Source organism: Elephantulus edwardii, unplaced genomic scaffold, assembly GCF_000299155.1.
Source record: "Elephantulus edwardii isolate Elephantulus edwardi_28Jun2011 unplaced genomic scaffold, EleEdw1.0 scaffold00575, whole genome shotgun sequence".
Taxonomy (NCBI): domain Eukaryota; kingdom Metazoa; phylum Chordata; class Mammalia; order Macroscelidea; family Macroscelididae; genus Elephantulus; species Elephantulus edwardii.
This window is the reverse complement of record NW_006400325.1, coordinates 83433-104457: the sequence shown is the minus strand read 5'-3', so window position 1 is coordinate 104457 and position 21025 is coordinate 83433. Positions and strand designations below refer to the sequence as shown.

Sequence of the window (21025 nt, the reverse complement as noted above, 5' to 3'; positions counted from 1 at the left end):
TACAGTGATGGACACATAGTTCAGTTAAATAGAATTGAGAACCCAGAAATCAGCTCCTTTACCTATGGTCAATTGATCTTTGACAAGGAGACAAAATCAGTTAGTGGGAGGGTGACAGTCTCTTTATAAAAGGATGTTGGCAAAATTGGAAAACCACCTACAGAAAACTTAAGCAAGACTCACAACTCAAACTATAAACAAAAATCAAGTTAGACTATAAATTAATCAAAGAAAAGCTAGGAAGAAATCTAGAAGCCCTAACCCAGAGAATGAATAGTCTTCAAAGCATAATGGGGAGGGGGGAAACCCCAAAACCACAACCAGGAAAGAATAAAATAGATAAGTGGGACCTTCTAAGAATCAAATCCATATGCACATCAAAAAACTCCAACAGAGTTAAAAAGGAAACACACAGACTGGGGGAAAAATACTTTGCAATGAAATATCTGATAAAAGACGTATCTAAAATTTATAGAATACTCTAGCACTTCAGCAAGAAAAAGATAAACAACTCAAACACAAAATGGGCACAGACTATGAATAGACACTTCATCAAAGAAGATATTCAGATGGCAAACAAACCCATGAAGAAATATTGAAAATTCATAGCTACCAGAGAGACACAAATCAAAACAACTATGAGGTATCATCTCACCCAGCAACTATAACTATAACAAAGTTCAACAGGGCAGCAAACAACAAATGCTGGTGAGGTTGTGGAAAGGTTAGAACTCTTATTCACTGGAATTTAAAATGGTACAGCCATTATGGAAGGATGTCAGGCTCTTTCTCAAAATGTTGAAAATAAAATAAAATTCAGAGGCTGAAAAAAAATCACAAAAACCCAAAATGTCTATGAATTATTGCATTAAAAGGCAATATCAATTGTAAACTTTCACTAAAATAAAATAATTCAGAAAACACACACACGCAAAATTAATACCATTTGACCCAGCATTTCCACTACTGGGAATATACCATAAAGAAACTGGAGCCACGACTCAAACAGACGTATGCATGTCCATGTTTATTGCTGCATTATTCACAATAGCAAAGGGTTGGAAGCAACTCAAGTGCCCAGCAACAAACAAATTAATAGAAAAGCTCTGGTACATTCACACAATGTAATACTATGCAGCATGGAAAAACAATGAACTTGTAAAGCATTACACAACATGGGGAAGCCTGGAGGAAGTGATGTGGAGTGAAATATATCAGTCACAAAAGGACAAATACTGCATAGCATTTCTGTTATAAAATAAGACAGACATGGGGAGAGTTGGAGAGAGAATGGAAAAAGAGTGGATAGATTATCGTCACTGCAACAAAACAGAAAAGAGGAAGTGTCTGAAAGAAATATATGATTAGGCACTACATGTATGACAACAATTGGAACAAGGGGTACATTGTGGGGTAGACTGGGAGGAAGAATGTTTAACAATGAACTAAAAAAATTAATAAAGACTGTACTATGACTGATGCACACCATGATATTTTCAATTAAAGAAGACCAAAGAAGAATTGATGCCTGCCTCTGAACTGTGATGTTGGAGTAGAGTACTGAATATCCCATGGACTGTCAAAACACCAACAGATGCAAACCAGTCTTGGAGGAAGTGCAACCTTAACGGCAGAGATGGTGAAACTTCGGCCCGCATATTTTGGGAATGTTGACAGGAGAAACCGGTCTTGGGAAAAGACATCATGGTGGAAAGGTAGAGGTCAGTAAAAGAGGGGGAGAACCTCACTGAGATAAACTGTCACAGTTGACTGTAACAGCACAGTGATTGTAACAACACAATGACTGTAACAACACAGTGATTGTAACAGTGGACGTGAGCATGACGAGGACCATGAGGATGGTACAGGATAGGGCACGGTTCAGAACTACTGGACCTAACAGCATCAGTGGGGAATGAAATGACCCTACACTTACAAAGTCAAATTAATTAGCAAAGACTGAATCCCAGTAGCTAAGTTGTCTTCTAGTTCTGTTATGATGCTGCATGTGGCCATTTTATGATGTAACCTCCGCTTGTTCTCAGCACTCTTCCATCTGAGGGTCCTCCATCCTGACACATGTCCCTCACCAGGAGCACACAGACTGGGCTCCAGAGAATCCTAAGCCCCACTCCACCATATTCACTTTATTTAGGATAACAGTCTGTCACAGGGAAAGAGTCAACGAGCAGTGTGAAATCCAGAATCTGTCCGAATAGAATGGAAACGATGATAAGTAAAATAGGTGAGTAAGGTGGAAATGAATTTGACAGCATATGGCCGGAATCACATTGCAAAGCAGGATCCCTCCTGAATTAATTCGGCATATCTGGCTCCTACAGCAGGGATTGTCCTGGTTGCTCATTTGAATTGCAGATGAGGTGGTCTATCAGACAAGCATTCAAGGAAGGGGGTCCCCAGCAGGCGGGCCAATATGACCAGATTGTTCTGTGTTCTGCAAGGCAAGTGATAAGCACACCTCCCTTCCAAAAGAGCTGGGCACAAACAACACCAGCAGGACCACCAGACGCTCACGAAGCTGCTTCCTTGAATGCTAAGAGGATTTCCAACACTTGTAAATTGAGGAGCGGTGGAGGATGCTCCGGGGAGAGAGACGCAACTCCTCAGGAAGAAGGGTGTCAAACATACTCCTAAAGGGTGAAGGAACTGACATAGTTTACGAAAAGATTTCTTGAAGACTTTTGTGTATGAGTGTAAAATCTCTTTCCCCCCAAGTTTTTCTTCCTTCTGACTTTACCTGCACAGCAATAAAGAAATAAAATTAATGAAGTTGAATTCTTGAAACATGAATCAAGAGTTGCAGAGTAATTAAGGCCAAAGGAGAAATTACTTTTTTTCATTCTAAGAGGCTGTGTTTTAATGCTTGTAATAGCCACTCCATCCTCCTGAAATTTCATTTAATTGATGACTGTGACAATGGGCTTGAGCTTATTAGATGGTGAAATGGTGTGATGGTGCAGGATAGGGTTGCCATTAGTCAGCTCAACAGCACCTAACAACAATCACGCTCTGAGAGAGGAAGCTCTTAGGTGGAGCACATGGCGAAGATGCTCTGCTGCTGCTTTCTGCTGCCAGACATCCTCATAAGAGTGACAGTTTTTAAAACCTCGTGTGGGAATCCATGGCGTACCACCGTGATGCCCAGGGAAAACAGGACAACCTGGAAGTCCAACAACTTCCAGCCTCTCTCTGGATGATTATCCAGAATGCTTTATCGTGGGTGCAGACAACGTGGGCTCCAAGCAGATGCAGCAGATCCACATGTTCCTCATGAGAAGGCTGTGGTGCTGATGGGGAAAAACATCATGAAGCCTAAGGCCAGCTGGGGCCACCTGGCCATCACCTTAGTCCAGGAGGAGCTGCTGCCTCACATCTGAGGGAACGTGGGGTTTGTGCTCACCAAGGAGGATCTCACCAAGCTCAGCGACATGCTGCTGGCTATCAGGGTACCAGGTGCCACCTGTGCTTGTGCCATCGCTCCATGTGAGGTTACGCTCCGGCCCAGAACACTGGTGTGGGCCCCAAGAAGACCTCCTTCTTCCAGGCTTTGGGCATCCCCACTGAGCTCTCCAGAGGCACCATCAAAATCCCGAGTGATGTGCAGCTGATTGAGACTGGAGACAAGGTGGGAGCCAGCGAGGCCACCTGCTGATCATGCCCAACATTCCCCCTTTGGGCTGATCATCCAGCAGGTGTTTGACAACTGCAGCACCTGCAGTCCTGAAGTGCTCGACATCACAGAGGAGACTCTGCACCCCGCTTCCTAGAGGGCGTCCGCAGCATTAACAGCGTGTGTCTGCAGATTCACTGATTACCCAACTATGACCTCCGTGCCCCCCTCAACCATCAATGGGTACAAGCGGATACTGGCTTTGCCTGTGGAGGCTGAGTACACCTTCCCACTGGCTGAAAAGGTCAAGGCCTTCCTGCCTGATCCACATGCATTCGTAACCACTGCCGGTGTGGCCGCCACCACTGCTGCTCCTGCTGCTGCGGCCCCAGCCAGTGTGGAAGCAGAGGATGAGTCAGAGGAGTTGGAGAAGCTAGGGGATTTAGTCTGTCTAGTAACCAACCTGACCAATGCCTTCAATCTGCCAGCTCTGTGAAACCAGGGACTACAGGCTTCATCCTCTTAAAAAAAAAAAAAAACAACCTGCAGGGTCAGAGGTTCAAATCACCTGTAAAAAGCAATCTGGTGAGCTGCTTTTGAAACATCAGCCATTGTAGATCCCATGGGAATGTCAGCCATCGCAGACCTGTAGGAACATCAGCCATTGCAGACCCATAGAAACAACAGCCATTGCAGACCCGTAGGAACATCATCATTGTAGACCCCGTGGGACACAGCTCTCACATGCAGGGCTGCTCTAAATTGGAGCAGATAGGACAGTAAATGGATTTTTTCATGATGAGTGAACGGCTGTTCTAACTGCTCCTTGATAATAGTCCAAAGATACATGTCTGAGTATTGTGTTTAGAGAAACCTCACAAGTGAGGTTGACACTGATGATGGGTGTTAAGGAGGGCAGCACTGTGCAGCCCTGTAGGTCCCCAATTCTCAGTATTTCTGAGCTCTGATTTGGGGTTAGAAAATACTGTTCCTATTAAACACAATTGTCTGGAGCAGCTCCCAAACTCAATTGTATATTAAATCATCTAACCCAACTTATTGCCAACTCAAAACTGACTCATAGCTGACCCTCCAGCAAGTGTTCAGAAGCTGTAAAAGGCAAGGGGGGAGACCGTCCGTCTTCCTTCCTTCCTTCCTTCCTTCCTTCCTTCCTTCCTTCCTTCCTTCCTTCCTTCCTTCCTTCCTTCCTTCCTTCCTTCCTTCCTTCCTTCCTTCCTTCCTTCCTTCCTTCCTTCCTTCTCCCTTCCTCCTTTCTTACACGGAGCAGCTGGTGGATACAAACCACCTACCTTTGAGTTGCCAGCTCAGCTACTTATCTGTTAGGCCATTTGAGCTCCTCTATGGAATCACTTAAAGAGAGGACTAGACCTACAGAATCAGAAGTCTGTAACTATCCAGCTGCCTGTGAGACTGAGGTGACTGGCAGTGGTTACATGTTACCGCACTGCCTTCCTCTCCCACCCACCTGTACGGCCCACTTAGCACTCACATCTAGTTTGCGGCTTCTGCTAGTACTTGTCAGGTTTCTAGGGCCACCCTGAGCCCTCTCCCATTTGTACTTATCCTGGATTTGCTGTTCATATCACACACTGCCATTTTAGAACTCACACAGAGGACCAAGAGGCTTGTCAGAGAGAAGGGGCATGGTGGACACCTGCTACAGTCCAGGGAGAGAGGCTGTGGTACTGTCTGAATAGGAGGCAGCACAGAGCTCCAAGGCCTCTGGAGAAACCAGGCATGTCATCCAGGAGAGCAAACCCCAACAGGCATTGTACCCCATGGTCATCTGCTGACCTTGCCATGGCTGGCCACATGTCTTGCCCATGGAAGGGCCACCTCTGTGAGTCCTCGACTCCCACACTCTTCTGCTAAGTGCTGAGTCCTTTCAGTCATGCTCAGGGAAGTCCCTCAGGCCCTTGATCAGGTCAAGATTCAACTAGAACTTAGAGCCCTGGTAGCTTAATCCACATTGAGCTCCACTGCTAGCCCGAAAACTCTGTGCCTCTGGACTTTTCAATCCACCAGCAGCTTTGAGGGGAAAGGATAAGACTCTCCTCCCTCTGTGATTTCTAACCTCAGAAACTGGTGAAGGGTCACTAGGTTAGAACCAACACGATGGCAGTGAGGAAGAGCCACAGAGAATTAAGGGGAACGAAGTCCCCAGAGGTGGCTTCGGTGCCCAGCAAGTGGTCATAGTGAAGAGGAAATGCTCTAGAGAATGGAGAAGGGGACCCACAGACCCAGAACAACATGTGAGGAAGGCTGACATTCGAGTCAGAAAGGAAGATTGGACTTGAGATGAGGAGAATAAGAAGATAGTTTCTGCAGGAGGAGAAATCAGCACAGGCTGAGGCCCAGTGGGGATGCTCAGAGCACACAGCACTTAACTCCTGTCACCTCCTTCTCTGAACCTTTGTTCCCATCGAGCTCATGGGTGCCTGGAACACACTTTCTGGACCCACCTTCCTGCTAGCCTGTGACTTAGTCCTGGCCAATGGGATGAAGTGGAAGTCCTCGGCAATGGATGCACTGCAACAGCAACCTTCCTCCCACCTGGTGCCTTAACCTGAATCTTGGAAAATGATCCACTTATGGGGGAGTTGAGAGCTGGAAGGAACCTGGGTCCCTGAGGACTTCACAGGGAGCCACCGAACCTCACTTCTAAGAGAGCATGAACCAGTGTTGTTTAGTGATTCATCACCCGGCCAACTACTCACTGATACATTGCATTTTCCTGAACCTGACTTTATACATGAAAAAAATTTTATGACCTAGGGAATAAAAGTGAGTTCTGGTGGTTTTATGGTAAGGCATTGCACTACCAACCCAAAGGCAGGATGATCGAATCCATTAGCTTCTCCACAGGAAAAAGATGGGCAATTTTCTCCCATGTGACTTCTTGTTGTCAAGTGACCTCAAGTCACCTCAAGCAACCCAATGAACAACAGACCTGAACCCTGTCCTACGCTGTCATATTGTCATCATCTCTGACACACTTGAGCCCACTGCTGCAGTGACTGTGTCAATCCACCTCCTAAAGGGTCTTCTCTTTTTTCTGACCCTCTGTCTTTCCAAGTATGATGTCCCTCTTTAAGGAATAACCTCTCCTAGCAACGTGGCCAAAGTAAGTGAGATGAAGCTTCACCACCCCTGCCTCCAAGGAGACCTCTGGCTGCACCTTCACCAAGACATATCTATTTGTCCTTTTGGCAGTTCATGGGATATTCAGTGCTCTTTTTTAACACCACAACACAAAGGCACCAATTCTTCCTCTGTCATCCTTATTCATTGTTCGGCTCTCAGATGCACAGCAAGTAATTGAAGATTGTGTGATTTACAGCCTCTGAAAATCTTCTGGAGGGTCAGCTATGAATTGGTTCTAACTCGATGGCACACAACAAAAGGGATATACACAAATTCAGAAATCACAAGTGCTCTGCTTTATATTCCAAATAATTTATTGCTTTATGAGAAATCTGGAGTCAAATTATGCATCAGGCGCACGTGAAGGTGGTGAGTATGAACTGCTAACTCTGTTTTGAATATTCATGTTGTGGTCACACAGGCTTCTGGTAACTAGGAGTTCTTTGCCTTCTGGCTGTCACAGCACAGTGGCTTTCTCTTTCTGGTTAACTTCAGCAGCTTTGGCTGCAGACATTGGGGTTCCGTCAGCATCTATTTCAAACTCCTGCATGTCCTGTTTTGAAGCTGGTTGAAACTCTTGAGCTTCCAGAAACCCATACTCTCTCTTTTTTATTTCTCTGTTTTCTCCCTTACGCTTAGATCACTTGCCTTAGCCATACACAGCTGACAGTGTTTTGCAGTCTCCTACAGACACACTCTCCCTTTTGAGCAGCATTACATGCGCATTTGTGGTGTTTCTGCTTTTTTTACAGGATTGCCCATCGACTGGCCATGTTTTCCACTCGTGCACTGTCTGGCCACAGAAGGAAGGCCCCAGAGCCCTTTACCTGCACCTTTTCCTCAGAAGCATCTCTACCCGGGTGACATCTGTTGGTCAGATCCCACATTTGTTTCCCAGGAGGCTGATTTCAACAAAGTATCTTGAACAATTCTGGACAGAAATCCTGAGTACTCAGTGACTGAGTAAACAAGCTGTTCCTGCCCACAGGAGTGAGGGGAAAGGTTTGTGATAACTTGTATTTATACTTGGGATGGGAAATTTACAAATCTGGTTTTAATGGAATTTTGCTATACTTTAAAGTTATCATGAGATTTTTTTTTAAGGAAAACAAAAGAAGAAGAAACCAAAATAATTTAAAAAAAAAAAAAAGAAGAAGAAACCACAACAAAACAAACCTAGCTCTGATTCTAAACTGGACAGTTCATAAATAATCTAAATTGGCACAATTAAAAAATATCAAAGTTTGGAGTGTTCACATGTTTCATTGCCATCAATACACTAGACCTGTGCAGTGATAGACATGAAGAAACAGACTTAGGCAAAATAGTTGACCACCTATTTGTAGGCAGGCTAATGTAGGCTTAGCATGTGACTCAAGACATGCCCACGGCTAAGCCAACGCCCTCTAAGATTACTCAACAAAGAAGTGGTTTCCAAGCCTAGCTGTGAATCTGATTCAGTAGCTGAGGAGAAGACTCAAAACATGTCTTTTTACTAAGCTCTGTAGGAGCCTCTTCTATCAGCCCATGCTATGACTGAGATGAACGTTTGGGCCCCTGAGAAGTACCTTGATATAGTACCGGATGAGGATCCTTCTGAGGTCAAAGACCTGCAGCAAGGTGGCCGCGTTGTTGTCTATGATGCTGTAGCCCTCCAGGATGTACTGCGTCCGGGTGATCTCCCACGTGAGCCAGCGCAGGTTAAATGCAGCATTGCAGGACAACAGGTGGGGCAAGTGGCCGGGCTTACAGCAGCAGCAGCCAGTGTCATCCTCATCACCTTCCATGATGGCCTCCACCTCTCGCTGCTGGCAGTACGTTCCTGCCAAGAGCAAAACCAGACAGAACCTTGTCATGCTAAATAAGCTGGTCTAGAAAGGAATTTCCTCTTGCTGACACTGGAGGAGCCATGCGTAAGAAACGAAAACCTAAGAATCAAGAGATGTGCTTAATTCTTAAACAGTGCCTTGAAGTCACAACTGTTATATTAATTAGCCATGTTATTCATGATAGCAAGCTCTGGTGGTCCAGACATAAGTAGCTATGCTCCAATTTGAAAGGCACATGGCTCTAATCCAGCAGCTGATCCACAGGAGAAAGCTGGGCAGTCTTTTCCCATGTGACTTACGGCCTCTGAAAACCCACTGGAGGGTCACTTATGAATTGGTTCCAATGCAATAATACACACACATACACAATAATCACTGGAATTCAACTCAATTTTCATTTCTTCCCTCAATTTTTTCCCCCCTGCTCGGTGAAAACTGATTTCATGGTTGTATCCCATAAATGATCAAAATGTAGGATTATAATCTTGTGTTTCCTTTTCTAGAAACAAGAGGCCTGCTAGAGCAGATATTGGCATCAGGGAGGTGTTGCGGAGAGGAGCATGGTATACGTTGAAGTGTTGGAAGAGGGCCACCCTGGAAGAAGCTCACCTGACACAAGCCAAGGACACCTCACCTTGCACCATGGGGCTCAGCTAACTTCCAAAGACATTAACTACAGAAACGGGAAAGAACAACGGGTGTAAGTAACCTTACAAATGGGCTAGATATAGTTCCTTCTTCAACACTTTTACCAATGATATGCAGAGAAATATATACAGGATGTTAATGACATGGGAATATCTGAACTCATCAACACCACCTTGAGTGCAGATAATCTGAATAAAATGATTCTCTAGATAATGTGGTTGAAAATGATCTCAGCTGGCTGGGATCATGACAATCTAGTACACTGAAAATGAAATGGAATAAAGGAGTTTGGATTCACCCTTAAAGAAGATCAGCTTATCGTATTAGATCACAATATGGGAGATCATTACGTATGTGCCACATTGCACACTCAAACCCTGAAACAAGCTGACACATTTCTTGGAGGGACACATGACATATGACATCCCATCCTTTGCCTCTGCCCCCAAATTCAGGTTCTTGCTGCATACAAAATAACTTTTACCCCTCAAGTCATCCCAAAAGTCTTAATCAAGTTCAAATCCCATCCTTTGGCAAAATCCCTTTTCATCTGTGAATGTTGAGTACAAATCATCTATTTCCAAAGTACAATGGTGGAAGAGGCATAAGATAAGCATTTCTACTATAAATGGGAGAGGTTTTAGGGAAAGAAGGGACAATGTTTACCAAGCAAGTCCAAAATTCAGGAGAACAATTTTCATTAGTCCCCCAGGCCTGAAAAGAATCCTCTATTTTCTGAGACCAGCCTGCCTTCAAATTCTGGGTAATGACCATGTTCTCCAGATTCTGGCTGGAGGCTGCTCAACCCTGGGCTTCAACTCCGCCCTCCACACCCACATAGATAGCAACTCTGCTTCCTCAGTTTCGGGAAGCCCCATTCTCTAATCCAGCAATGCAGTGACCCATTTTCTTGGTCCTGTCATGTCTTTTTCTTCTGCCTCTTCATGCATGACAACACTATCCACTCAGCTATAGGCTGTAGCCTCATTTTAATGGCAACTCCACCTTCCAAAACCAAGTTGGCAAAGATTGAACTCTGAAACCTAGGAAACTGTGGCCCAGCCCTGAGAAACACCAGAGGCCAAAGCCTTAGTCTTTGAGACCCCAGAAGTTATGATCCTACACTTTTGAAAGAGGTTAGCACTGTTCACTGTTGTATAAACTTCAGTTTCCTGCACCTCTGCAGGAGGCAGCCTGGGCCTCTTGGGTAAGTGTCAGAAAGCTCTTGAGTTTCACTCTGTAGTGCCCAGAAGCATCTTACTCTGCCAGTGGGTCTCCGGGCAGCCAGTTCTCTAGCCATGTTGGCCTGCTTAACTCTACTTACTAATGCCGGTGGCACCCTCTCTGCCAGGAAGCCTCCTTCTTGAAGACTTTCTTGCTACGTGGATTTTCTCCTGTGTTGCTTTGTGCCAATTCCCACCTCAATGCCAGTCTCACAGTTGTTCTGGTATTTCTCTGCTGTGGCTTCTTGTTACCTGTGCTGTCTTTTGTTTTAAAACTCTTATTTCTCCTTCAGAGTCTTCACTAGAAATTACTTTGATGCCCATAATTCTATTCTCTTCAAGGCAGTCTATGCTTTTTCTACTCTCAAAACTCATTGCCAGTGACTCAGGATTAACTGATAGCTAATCTTCCAGCAGATTTTCAGAGGCCAAAAATCACACAGAAGGGATTGCTCATCTTTCTCCTCCAGAACCGCTGATGGATTCAAACCATCTGTCTTTCCGTCGCCGGTGCCACTTCCTTACCCACTCAGCCAACAGAGTCCACACATTTTAAGGGCGTTTGAGCTCACTTAAAGTTCTTCTAGGTTCCAATTCCAAACGTGCTTCCACATTTTAGGTACCTATTAGAGGACTACCTCACTCCTGGTACCAAGCAATGTCCTGGTTCTCTGCTGCTACTATGGCAGAGTTATCAAAGGCAATGGCTTTGACCTCTCATGGTTTAGGAGACTAGAAGTCTGAATTCAGTGTCTTGGTTCTAGGAGAAAGTTTGCTCTCTGTCCATTCTGGAAGAAGGCCCTCATCTCCTTTTAGCATCTGTAGGTTTGACACTCCTTAGAGACCTGCAAATGCCTTGGCATCAATCTCTCCCTGGATCTAGGAGGTCTGGTATGCAGGGACTTGGGGTTCAGAGGAGATGGTTCTTCTTTCTTTGTGGTTCCATCTTGTTCTCTCTGCTTTTATCTCTTATAAAACAAAACAAAATGTGTTGTAGGTCACACTTTAGAGAAATGACACTTAAGTAGGGTGAAGGTGATGGGGTTAAAAGTTGAATTCCACTGTTAACTTTGACTTGATATTTCCAAAGAATTAATGTTTAGTTTCATTGATTTCTCTGTATTGTTTCTCTCTTTACTAATCCACGGATATGAGTCTTTATCACTTTCTTCTTTTCACCTGCTTTGCATTTTATTTCTTATTTTTATAATTTACTGAACTGTACACATTAAGTCAGGAATTGACAAGATTGTCCAGTAAAGTGACAGAGAGAAAATAATTTCAATCCTGTGAGCCATAGTGTTCATGAACACTCTCTCTCACACACATGCTCTCTCTCTCTTTCTCACTATGCTTTAACATTGTAAAAGCTATTCTTAGTGCATAAGTCATAGTTTGCCATAGATCATTGATTTTAAAACATTCTATTTTGTTAATATAATCATTAAGAGCTATGTTTCCCCAAGTATTTAATTACTGGCAGTCCACAAATTTTTATATGCCATATTTTTCTTTTAAATTTAGCTTAATTATTTTATAGTTCATCTACTTAGATTTTATTTGACCCCTGGGCTATTTAGAAGTGTGTTCCTTGTTTTCCATATATTTGAGATTTTTTTTTCTGATACTAACAATTGCTGGCTTAAAATTGAATTGCATTGTTATCAGAGAACAAACACTGACTTGATTCAGTCTGCAAAATTGTATTGAGACTTGGTTTATGGCACAGCATATTTGCCATAATTGCCTGTGGTTTATGACTGTGAGCATTCCTTGTGCTCCTGAAAAGGGTGTATACTCTTCTGAAGTCAGGTAGAACATTCAATAAATGTCAATTAGGTTAAAATGGCTGATAGCATTGTTTAAACATTCCATGTTCTGGCTGGGATGTTTGTATACTTTTTCTTGGTTAACGACTATGGAATGTTGAAGTCTTTAACTACAGCAAAACCCTGAAAAACTGAGACCTGTGTAAGGCAGAAGCTTGCTACGGAAAGAAAACGAAAATATTTTCCATTAAAACAAGCAATAGAAAGTCATAAGACTGAAGCCCGTGGAAGGTGAGAAACTAGCGAGACTCAGAGAAGAGCGCAAGCCTGCCAGGTGGTGACTGACACGGCTCTCCTGCACACGGTGTGTCTGTGTCTTTCCTGCAATTCTGTCCATTTTTTACTTCTTCTTCTGTTTTTTGTACATGCACATGTACGACTGACTTTTATGGTTTCCTCATGAACTGACTCTTCATTTCTTTTCAGTCTTTATTTTGGTAACATATCTTACTTTGAAATCAGATATTCATACAGTGAATCTAATGTTCTTACAGTTACCATTTACAAAACACATGATTTTCTATTCTTTTTTCTTAACCATATCTAGTTAGTTTTTATTTGACCTATAGGCTGTTTATAAGTGTGCTCTTTGTTTTCCAATTTTGGGGTATTTTCCTGATACCAACTTTCTTATCTGTCAGTAAATAGCACACAGTTGGGGTATTGCTTTTTAAAATCCAGTTCGGTACTTTTTGCCTCTTGGTTTCAGTAATTCAACTCAACTCAACTTGTTGCCATTGAGTGAGAAACCACTCACAGATGACTCCCTCACTGGGTTTTCAAAGGCTGTAAAGAACACAGGAGGAGCTTGCCCATCTTACTTCACTGGAGCAGCTGGTATATGCGAGACACCTGCCTGTGGGTCAACAGCACAACTCCGTACCTACGAGACCACTGTTGTGTTGTGGTTGTGTGCCACTGAATTTGAACTGACACATAGCTGACCATCTGGCAGGTTTTCAGAGGCAGTTAAACACACCGGAGGAGACTGCCCATCACTTTCCTGCAGAGCAGATGGTGGCTTTGAACTGTGTGTCTTTTGGATTGCAGCACAGTGTCTTGCCACTAGGCTACCCCAGCTTCCTAATTAATTTCTATTTAATATGATTCTATGATCTAGTCATAGAATCCTATAATTATTTAAATAGTCATAGAATCATATAGTTTTTAAAATATAATTTCTTGGAGAAGGACAGCATGCTTGGGAAGGTGGAAGGATGGTGGAGAACAGGAAGACCCTCAACCAGGTGGACTGACACAGTGACTGCTGCCAGGAGCTCAAGTGTGTCAGACATTGTGAGGAAGGCACAGGACAGGATAGGGCTCAAATCTATTGTTCATGTAGTTGCTATGGGCTGGACTCAATTCGATAGCACCTAACAACAACTTATGACTAGTTGTGACTCTATCATGTTGCTATTTCTGTTCTAACTTCTTATTTTCTATTGTTTCTAGCTTTCTTTAGGATGACCTAATATTAAGTACTTTATAGTTTCTATCAGATTTTTATGCAGTCCTGGTTGAACCGTGGGTAAGCATTTGTCTACTAACCAAAAAGTTGGCAGTTCAAACCCACCAGCTACTCCAAGGCAGAAAGATGTAGGAATCCACTTCTATAAAGATTTGAACCTTGGGAACCTACAGGCCAGAACTCTCCTAGCCTTATCCCATCACGATCAATCAGAATCAATTCAGTAGTCTGTTTCACCAACTTTCTGTCTACAGCCCTGTGTGTGTGTGAGTGTGTGGTTTCTCTAGGAAATTAGAATCTTTTTCTTATCTCATCACAGTATACCATGAATTAATTTCACGCCACTTCCCTTCTAATATAAGACTCTCAAGGTGTAATATTTATCTTCTTTTGTATTTTATTGGCAAATACTTACATCGACATATATTTTAAGCCCCAAAGTATATTTTTATTATTTTGGCTTTCACAGTCAGTTTCTTTTAAAGAAGATTTTAAAAGGAGAAAGAAAAAAAGACATCTTTGCTTGTTTATTTGCTCTTCATGGCATTCTTCATTCTTTGGGCATAATCTAATTTCCCCCTGGCATCTTTCTTCCTTGAGCCTGAAGAACTTCCTTTATTATTTCTTGTAGTAGAAGTCACCTCAGCTAGTAATACGTTATTTCAAAGGGCACCTTTGGAAAAGGATGCTTATAAAAATAGAAAGTCCGCAAAAGAGAGAGAAATCCTTCACAAGATGGAGTGACACGTGGCCGCAGCGGTGGATGGAAGCAGGACAGAGTGTGAGGCTGGTGCAAGGTTGGGTAGGTTTTCATTCATTCCACACAGAGTCACACTATCTAACCAAACAACCTAACAACGATTGCTTTAATCCGCCGCCAATTCTTCCACAGTCATGGATGAGAAAACCAGTGTACTCAACTTTAATCACAAGAGTCAGACACTAATTCAATGTTCGATTCAAAGTTACATAATCTTCTTTCCTCCCACTAATGCTTTGAGTGCTGAACACTATAACAGAAAGATGCTCTTAACATTTAACAGGAAAGGCCCTTTGATTCTGAGACTTACTGCCTCCATGTGCATTGTTTTGCCTCCTCTGTTGACTGGTGGTAATTTGCAACGAAGATATACGTGCTTAAGCATTCTGCATAAAGAATCTGTTGTCTCTCTGACTCTGACACACCTCCATGGACTTTAACTGATGGTCTACACAGGAATCAGATTGATTACATCTGTGGAAAGAATCGTTGGAGAGTCTCCATATCAGCTGTGAGAATGAGGCCGGGTCCGGACCGGAACAGCCCAACGACGCATGTGCACGAACACGTGAGCAGAGACCACTGCAGCGACAGACATCCTACAAAAGGCAAAGCTCCACACCACACCACTCATTCCTGACATCACCGTTTTCCTTGTGGCTGTCAGGGGCCAAATTTGTTAAACATCTCTTTTATTTCCCAAGACCCCTCAGCAGATTTTTGGAAGACAGAAGTTGCTTTGATAAAAATGTAACAGCTCTGTGCTGACAAGGATAAGGAAACTGGCTTGCATGCCTTCATGCAGAGGTGTATTTATGTCAGCCGCCTCCATTATAGTGAGAACTCGTTTCCATTGTGGGGTCTGCAGCACCACCCCTGATAGAAAGCTACTCTACTGTCACCAAAGCCTGCCTATGGGAAGCCAGAATCCCAGAAGTTTGTTCTCTATGAATCTAGGAATCCCAACTCTAAACCTGCCCTCCCATCAATCCATACCCCTGCAACCCTTGTTGTCCTCTCGGGTAAGATGCCAACATCTTTCAAAAGTCTCTTCTCCTCGGTACCCAGAGGTAACAGCCATGCTTCTCAGCCCTTCTCTCACCCAGCCCCAGTCACCCCTCCCACAGCACCCCGGCTCACACCCATTCACTCTGTGAACGTGCTGGCTCTAGTTAACTATCCCTTTCTCAGACACTCTGCCTGTCCCTCCCCTCCTGAGGATTTCAGAAGCCACATGGGCCTTCCTTCAAAGGCCTGTCCCTGGGCCCCTCCCTTATAGTGACCTCATCTTCCACTCATACTCCGTCACTCACTCTCATGGTCATAACTCTGCAGCTTGGATAAGAGCTGCATCCATCCTTCGTCTCAGTTCCCAACATTGTATTCTCCAGGAATTGTTCTTGTCTTGCTACTTCATTTCCCCTGATATTTCCACTTCAATAATCACCATGCCCTTCCTGGATCCACATTTCTTTGGTGTGACCTGCATACTAATTATCATCTTTTTCATTTTCACTTGCTTTCTTAGTTTAAAATTCCATGGTCAGATATTGCAATAATCATCACACTTCCACATCTAGTCTCAGGTCCACTACCTTATCCTTAATGCTCTTCCTTACTCCTTATAAGAAATGATACTTACTGCACCACACCATAATCCTGGTTAACTTCACCCTGCATTCATGGGGTTGAGCGAGACTGAGAGGAAAACAAGCAGCAGCCTTCAAAGGTGTCACCTAACATCATGGTGACTAACCTCAAGTGGCCTCTTTGTGTTTTACACCTGCATTGATAAAATCACATGCAAACTGTTAAAGTGATTTGGAGAAAGAAGTTCTCTTAGAGGCTGGTGTGATAAGTTCTTAATATAAAGGAGCCGGGGGCAAGAGGTGACCTGCTGGATGAGGATGTTTATAGAGGACACCCAAGGACCATGCTGCATTTCCTGTGCTCCATTCAACCTTCCTTTCTTGGGCTTCCCTCTAACATCACCCCCTCCCTGCAGCTTTGCCATATATGTCACTTTCTGTTCTGTAACTTGCTTGAATTACCAAGGACTCTGTCTCTCCACTGCATCCTAGTCTTTCAGAGCATGCCACTGGCAACTGTAGCCATACCACCCTTTTGTTTGCACAAAAATACTTCCAATCTGCATCTTCATCGTGATGTTTCTTCTAAGAAGCCCAATCCTATCACCCACTGATGGACTGATGCTGAGGTCTGCTGGTCTCCCCTGCGTGGACACTGGACCCCTGGAAACCCTGCACCTGGCTGACCATCCCTCCCAACCTCTGGGATACCCACTAATAGCACCTCCTCCTCAAGAGGGAATTATGCTCAAATACCCATAGGGAGAAGTTAAACTTTACTCCAGGCGTGTAGTATGTTGTTGTTGATTGTCATTGAGTCGAGTACGACTCATAGCGATCCTATGAACAAAAGATCTGAAACCTTTCTATAACTAGCATTGTTTCTCAAAGTTCATCATTTCCACAGACATGTTATTTAGGACATGGATGCCAGTAATTTTTAATTGTTTTTTTTCCTTTTTAAACTTTTATTTTAGTGAAAGTTTACAGAAAAGTTGGATTTTTTCATTCCTTCATTCATTCATTGTACATTTTCCTCCCACCCCCCCAGTTTAATATTTTTTAGAAATCATTCATTGTTACATAAGTTCCTTCTGTGCCCTCCCTCGGTCCACTTTGCTATATGCCTCTTATTCTGGACTATAGAAGCAACTTGACTGTCCAAACTGGAAAGGAACTTAGAAAGCACACAGAGGCTCTGCTGAAGAAATTGAGACCCTACAAGTCCCAGGCATCTGTGAGGCTCTAGTGGAACCCTATAGATGGACTTTTTTTCTCCAACTGGGAAAAGGGTATTGCATCTTCAGAAGACTGAGTCAATGATTGAAACCATCTACCTGTTAGTGTTTAAAAGAAAATTAAGTATTATAGAATAAATTTTAAATAAATACTTGACATTTAAAAACTGAAAAGTTTCTTCAATATAGCAAAAAAAAAAAAAAAAAAGTTAACTAATACTGTAAAAAGGACCAAGTAGGGAGGAAAGTTCTTCTGGTTAGGAGTTAATAGTTATATAGTTTATTTTGGCTCTGCAGAGAAAGAATGGTGCCATGCTTTTTCTGAACAGAGTCATCATCTTCACATATGGTGCTCTCTTAGCCCCAAGCTCATACTTTTCTTTTAAGAGCTTTCTCCAGCCCTGGCCCTTCACTTGCCAGACAGCATCTCCACGCTGTCTGGCTCCTCCTGTCAGCAGTACTGTGACTCTTCATTCAATATCTGCTACCTACTTGAAAGCATGGGATCAAACCCACCTCTGTGAATCAATCACCTCCTACCTCTGGATTGGGGTCAGCTATGGGTGGTCAGTTCTGACTTGATGGTACATCATGACATCAAGGATAGAATAGGGGTCAGGTCTGTTTTTCATCGGGTCACTGAGAGTAATACTCAATTCAGTAACACCTAATGACAACATCAGTAACAACAAAGCCACCACAAGTGTTGTCAAAACATCGACAATAACACAGCTGAACCCTCTCTATTCTGTGCCGTCCTCATGATTTCTGGTGTCCTTGAGTCCAACGTTATAGTCACTGTCAATCCATCTTGTTGAGGGTCTTCCTCTCTTTCACTGACCCGCCACCTTTCCCAGCATCATATCTTTTTCCAAGAACAGGTCCCTCCTGACAACATGTCCAAAGTGTGTGAGATGAAGTTTCTGCCAAACTGGTAGACTTTACAGCTGGTTCAAATCCACCAGCTGTTCCTCAGGAGAAAGATGGGCAATCTCCTTCTGCATGATTTACTGTTTCTGAAAAATCACTAGAGGGTCAGCTCTGAGTTGGTTCCATCTCAATGATACATAACAACGACAGAGGGAGCTCTGTCCATAGACAGATATGCTGTTAACTCAGGCGTGACACTTCTAATGGTTCAAATCCACTAGTGCTAGAAGGGGAGCTGGGAAGTCTCCTTTGAGTTGATGGCAATTGAGTTAGCCGACCCTGTGAGTCTGGCTGTCTGAAGCAGAACAGAAATGGGCTAATCAGATAACAAGCTCTCCATTTTCCTTTCTTCTGTTTCCACCTACTCAAATGATAGTTGAATCAGACTTACAATTCAACAGATTTTCTTTCTTTCCTTTAGACACTGCTGACCTTGTAAAGTGTATCATCTGCTGCTTCGCGTTAGATTCAAAAGTGATGATTTATCTGTCACCCATCAAATGGTTTCCTCACAGGCTTAAAGATCCAAGTAATATTCATAAACCCATGAGCAGAAGGGGCACTACAATTTTGTTTCCTTACAGCAACAACAAAAGAATGTCATTCTATTTTAAGACACATGATCCAAAAGGTATTTAACAACAACAAAATTGTGGTACCCTTATTTGTAGTCTCGATGCTGAATTTGTATTAATATTTCACACACTTACCAGTTAATGTCAGTAAGATGTGCCATGGACTTTGATTATTCTTTTGGGCAACTCTGGGTCTCAACTCCTCATCTGAGTCTAGGAAACTATTCCCTGTGCTAGTGATAGGCTAGTTTTTCTCTTTTTCCTTCTCCTTTTTCTTCTGACTACGCAGCTAGTCAATATTCTGTCAATTCTGATGTCAATTTTGACATCAATTCTGTCTAGTAGAATGTAGAAGAAAACGATGGACCTCCGTTTCAGCTCTGGTCCAGAGCAGTCTCGTGTGCCATCCTACATTCTGGCAGCTTGCTGGGGATGCTCTGATGACTGGGGAAGCAGTGTGGTATGGGAGGCAGAGACTCCTTCAACCAAGATCCTAGTATGTGGAATGAGACAAAACTCTACCCCACCACTGTAAGTGGTGACCAGCTGACTCTATGTACCTGCAAAATAAATATCTACTTGGACAAATATTGAGATTTGTGAGTTAGCTATTATAGCATTATGTCAATCAAAATACTCAAATTATGATTCTCGGGAAAAAGTAATGACATTTTCCCATGCTAGGACCCCAAGAGTCTGACATTCTTTCCCAACCTTCCAAGCATCTGGAGAACCCGCACAATCCTAGACTAATGAGCTGATGATTTAGAAGCAGGGACCCTGCGGAACCCATTCTGGAAGGGAGGTGGTGGCAGCTACTCTTCCGGAGTCCAGAGGTTGCAGGATGGAACAGCAATATCCATGACCGAGGGTCCATGGTGCCAGCGATGTGGGGAGCGCCCAGGCCAAGCAGCCAGTGACTTCTTTCAAGGCATCAGTGCTTTAGTGTGATTTGGAACTGGCTCCTGTCTGATAGATTTCAAAGTTTGATTCACCAGTCTTCTCAGTAGGTCCATATCCTGTGGGATATCTTCTAACAGATTTTTTCTTGCTTAAATTATCTAGAATTAATTTCTGTAGTTTGCAACAGATAAAATATTTTCAGTAAAAGAAAGTCAAGTGGGCCTTCTTGCCCCATAGCAGCCATGAGACTGCCTTCCCCAGGGGCATGATTTCCCACTTCCCTAGAAGAGGTCATAGCCTCTGTTGACATACTCACTTTCCCCACCAGCTCTCTAGTTGAACAGCTTATACTTAAAATGGTGATTTTTGGAGCCTCCAAGAAAATCTCAGAAGAAAGAGCCAACCCACTGATACTCCTACTGCCTCAAATTATACTGAAGGAGATTTTATTTTATTATGATAGACTATGAAGCAAGTCTGGCTGTACACTTCTTAAGTAACAAGCCTCTGAAAACCCTATGAACAACAGAGGAACATGGACAGCTGGAATATTATTAATGCAGCACCTGTCTGTCAGGTTCACGTACTGAGGATGGTGCAGGATAGGACAGGGTTCTGATCTGTTGGCCATGGTTGTTATGAGTTGTACTCGACCTGAGGGCACCTAACAACAACAAGATTTCATTTGACCAGAATAAAACATGCTACTTGGGGGAAATAGGAAAATGAAATAAGAAATAAGAAAATGAAAATTTCAAATAGGGAACTGGAAGAAAATGGAAATGCAAAAAAAGAATCTTAGAAAAATAATCAAATAGTTAAAAGAAAACAAGACTTTCCTGGATAATATGGTGGTGTTCATTACAAGGAGATACAATACACTACAGTTATTTCAGAACAACTAGATTCTCCCTGCAATAAAATGTAATTTCGATTCTTTCGGGGTATATACTTTCTTAACATACTTGTGTTTCTAATGATAATCAACTAGGTCAAAGGATATATATTGTCCAATAAGGATTGGTATTTGTAGCGGTTTTATTGGTGTTTTTTATTAAGATATCATTTTTATGTCAAAGTAATTCATATGTTGTTGTTGTTGTTGTTGTTGTTGCTGTTGTTATTTATGTGCTGTCGAGTCATAGCGACCCTATGTACAACAGCCCTAAACTCCGCTCTGTCCCGTGCCAACCGCACTGTCTCTGACACTCCCATTCCAATTATCCCAGTCACC

The 21025-nt window shown here is 43.0% G+C and overlaps 1 protein-coding gene and 1 pseudogene across 1 annotated transcript in view; one reads left to right on the top strand and one right to left on the bottom strand.

Moving 5' to 3' along the window:
• Nucleotides 1–21025, bottom strand: part of LOC102848006 (pecanex-like protein 2-like) — a gene marked incomplete at its 5' end in the record, with an annotated part of 123185 nt that overhangs the window by 48697 nt on the left and 53463 nt on the right. The window contains one exon of the mRNA XM_006903346.1: nt 8365–8618. Within this exon, the coding sequence (XP_006903408.1) occupies nt 8365–8618 (254 nt within the window). The remainder of the gene's footprint in view (nt 1–8364; nt 8619–21025) is intronic.
• Nucleotides 3159–4127, top strand: LOC102847601 (annotated as a pseudogene).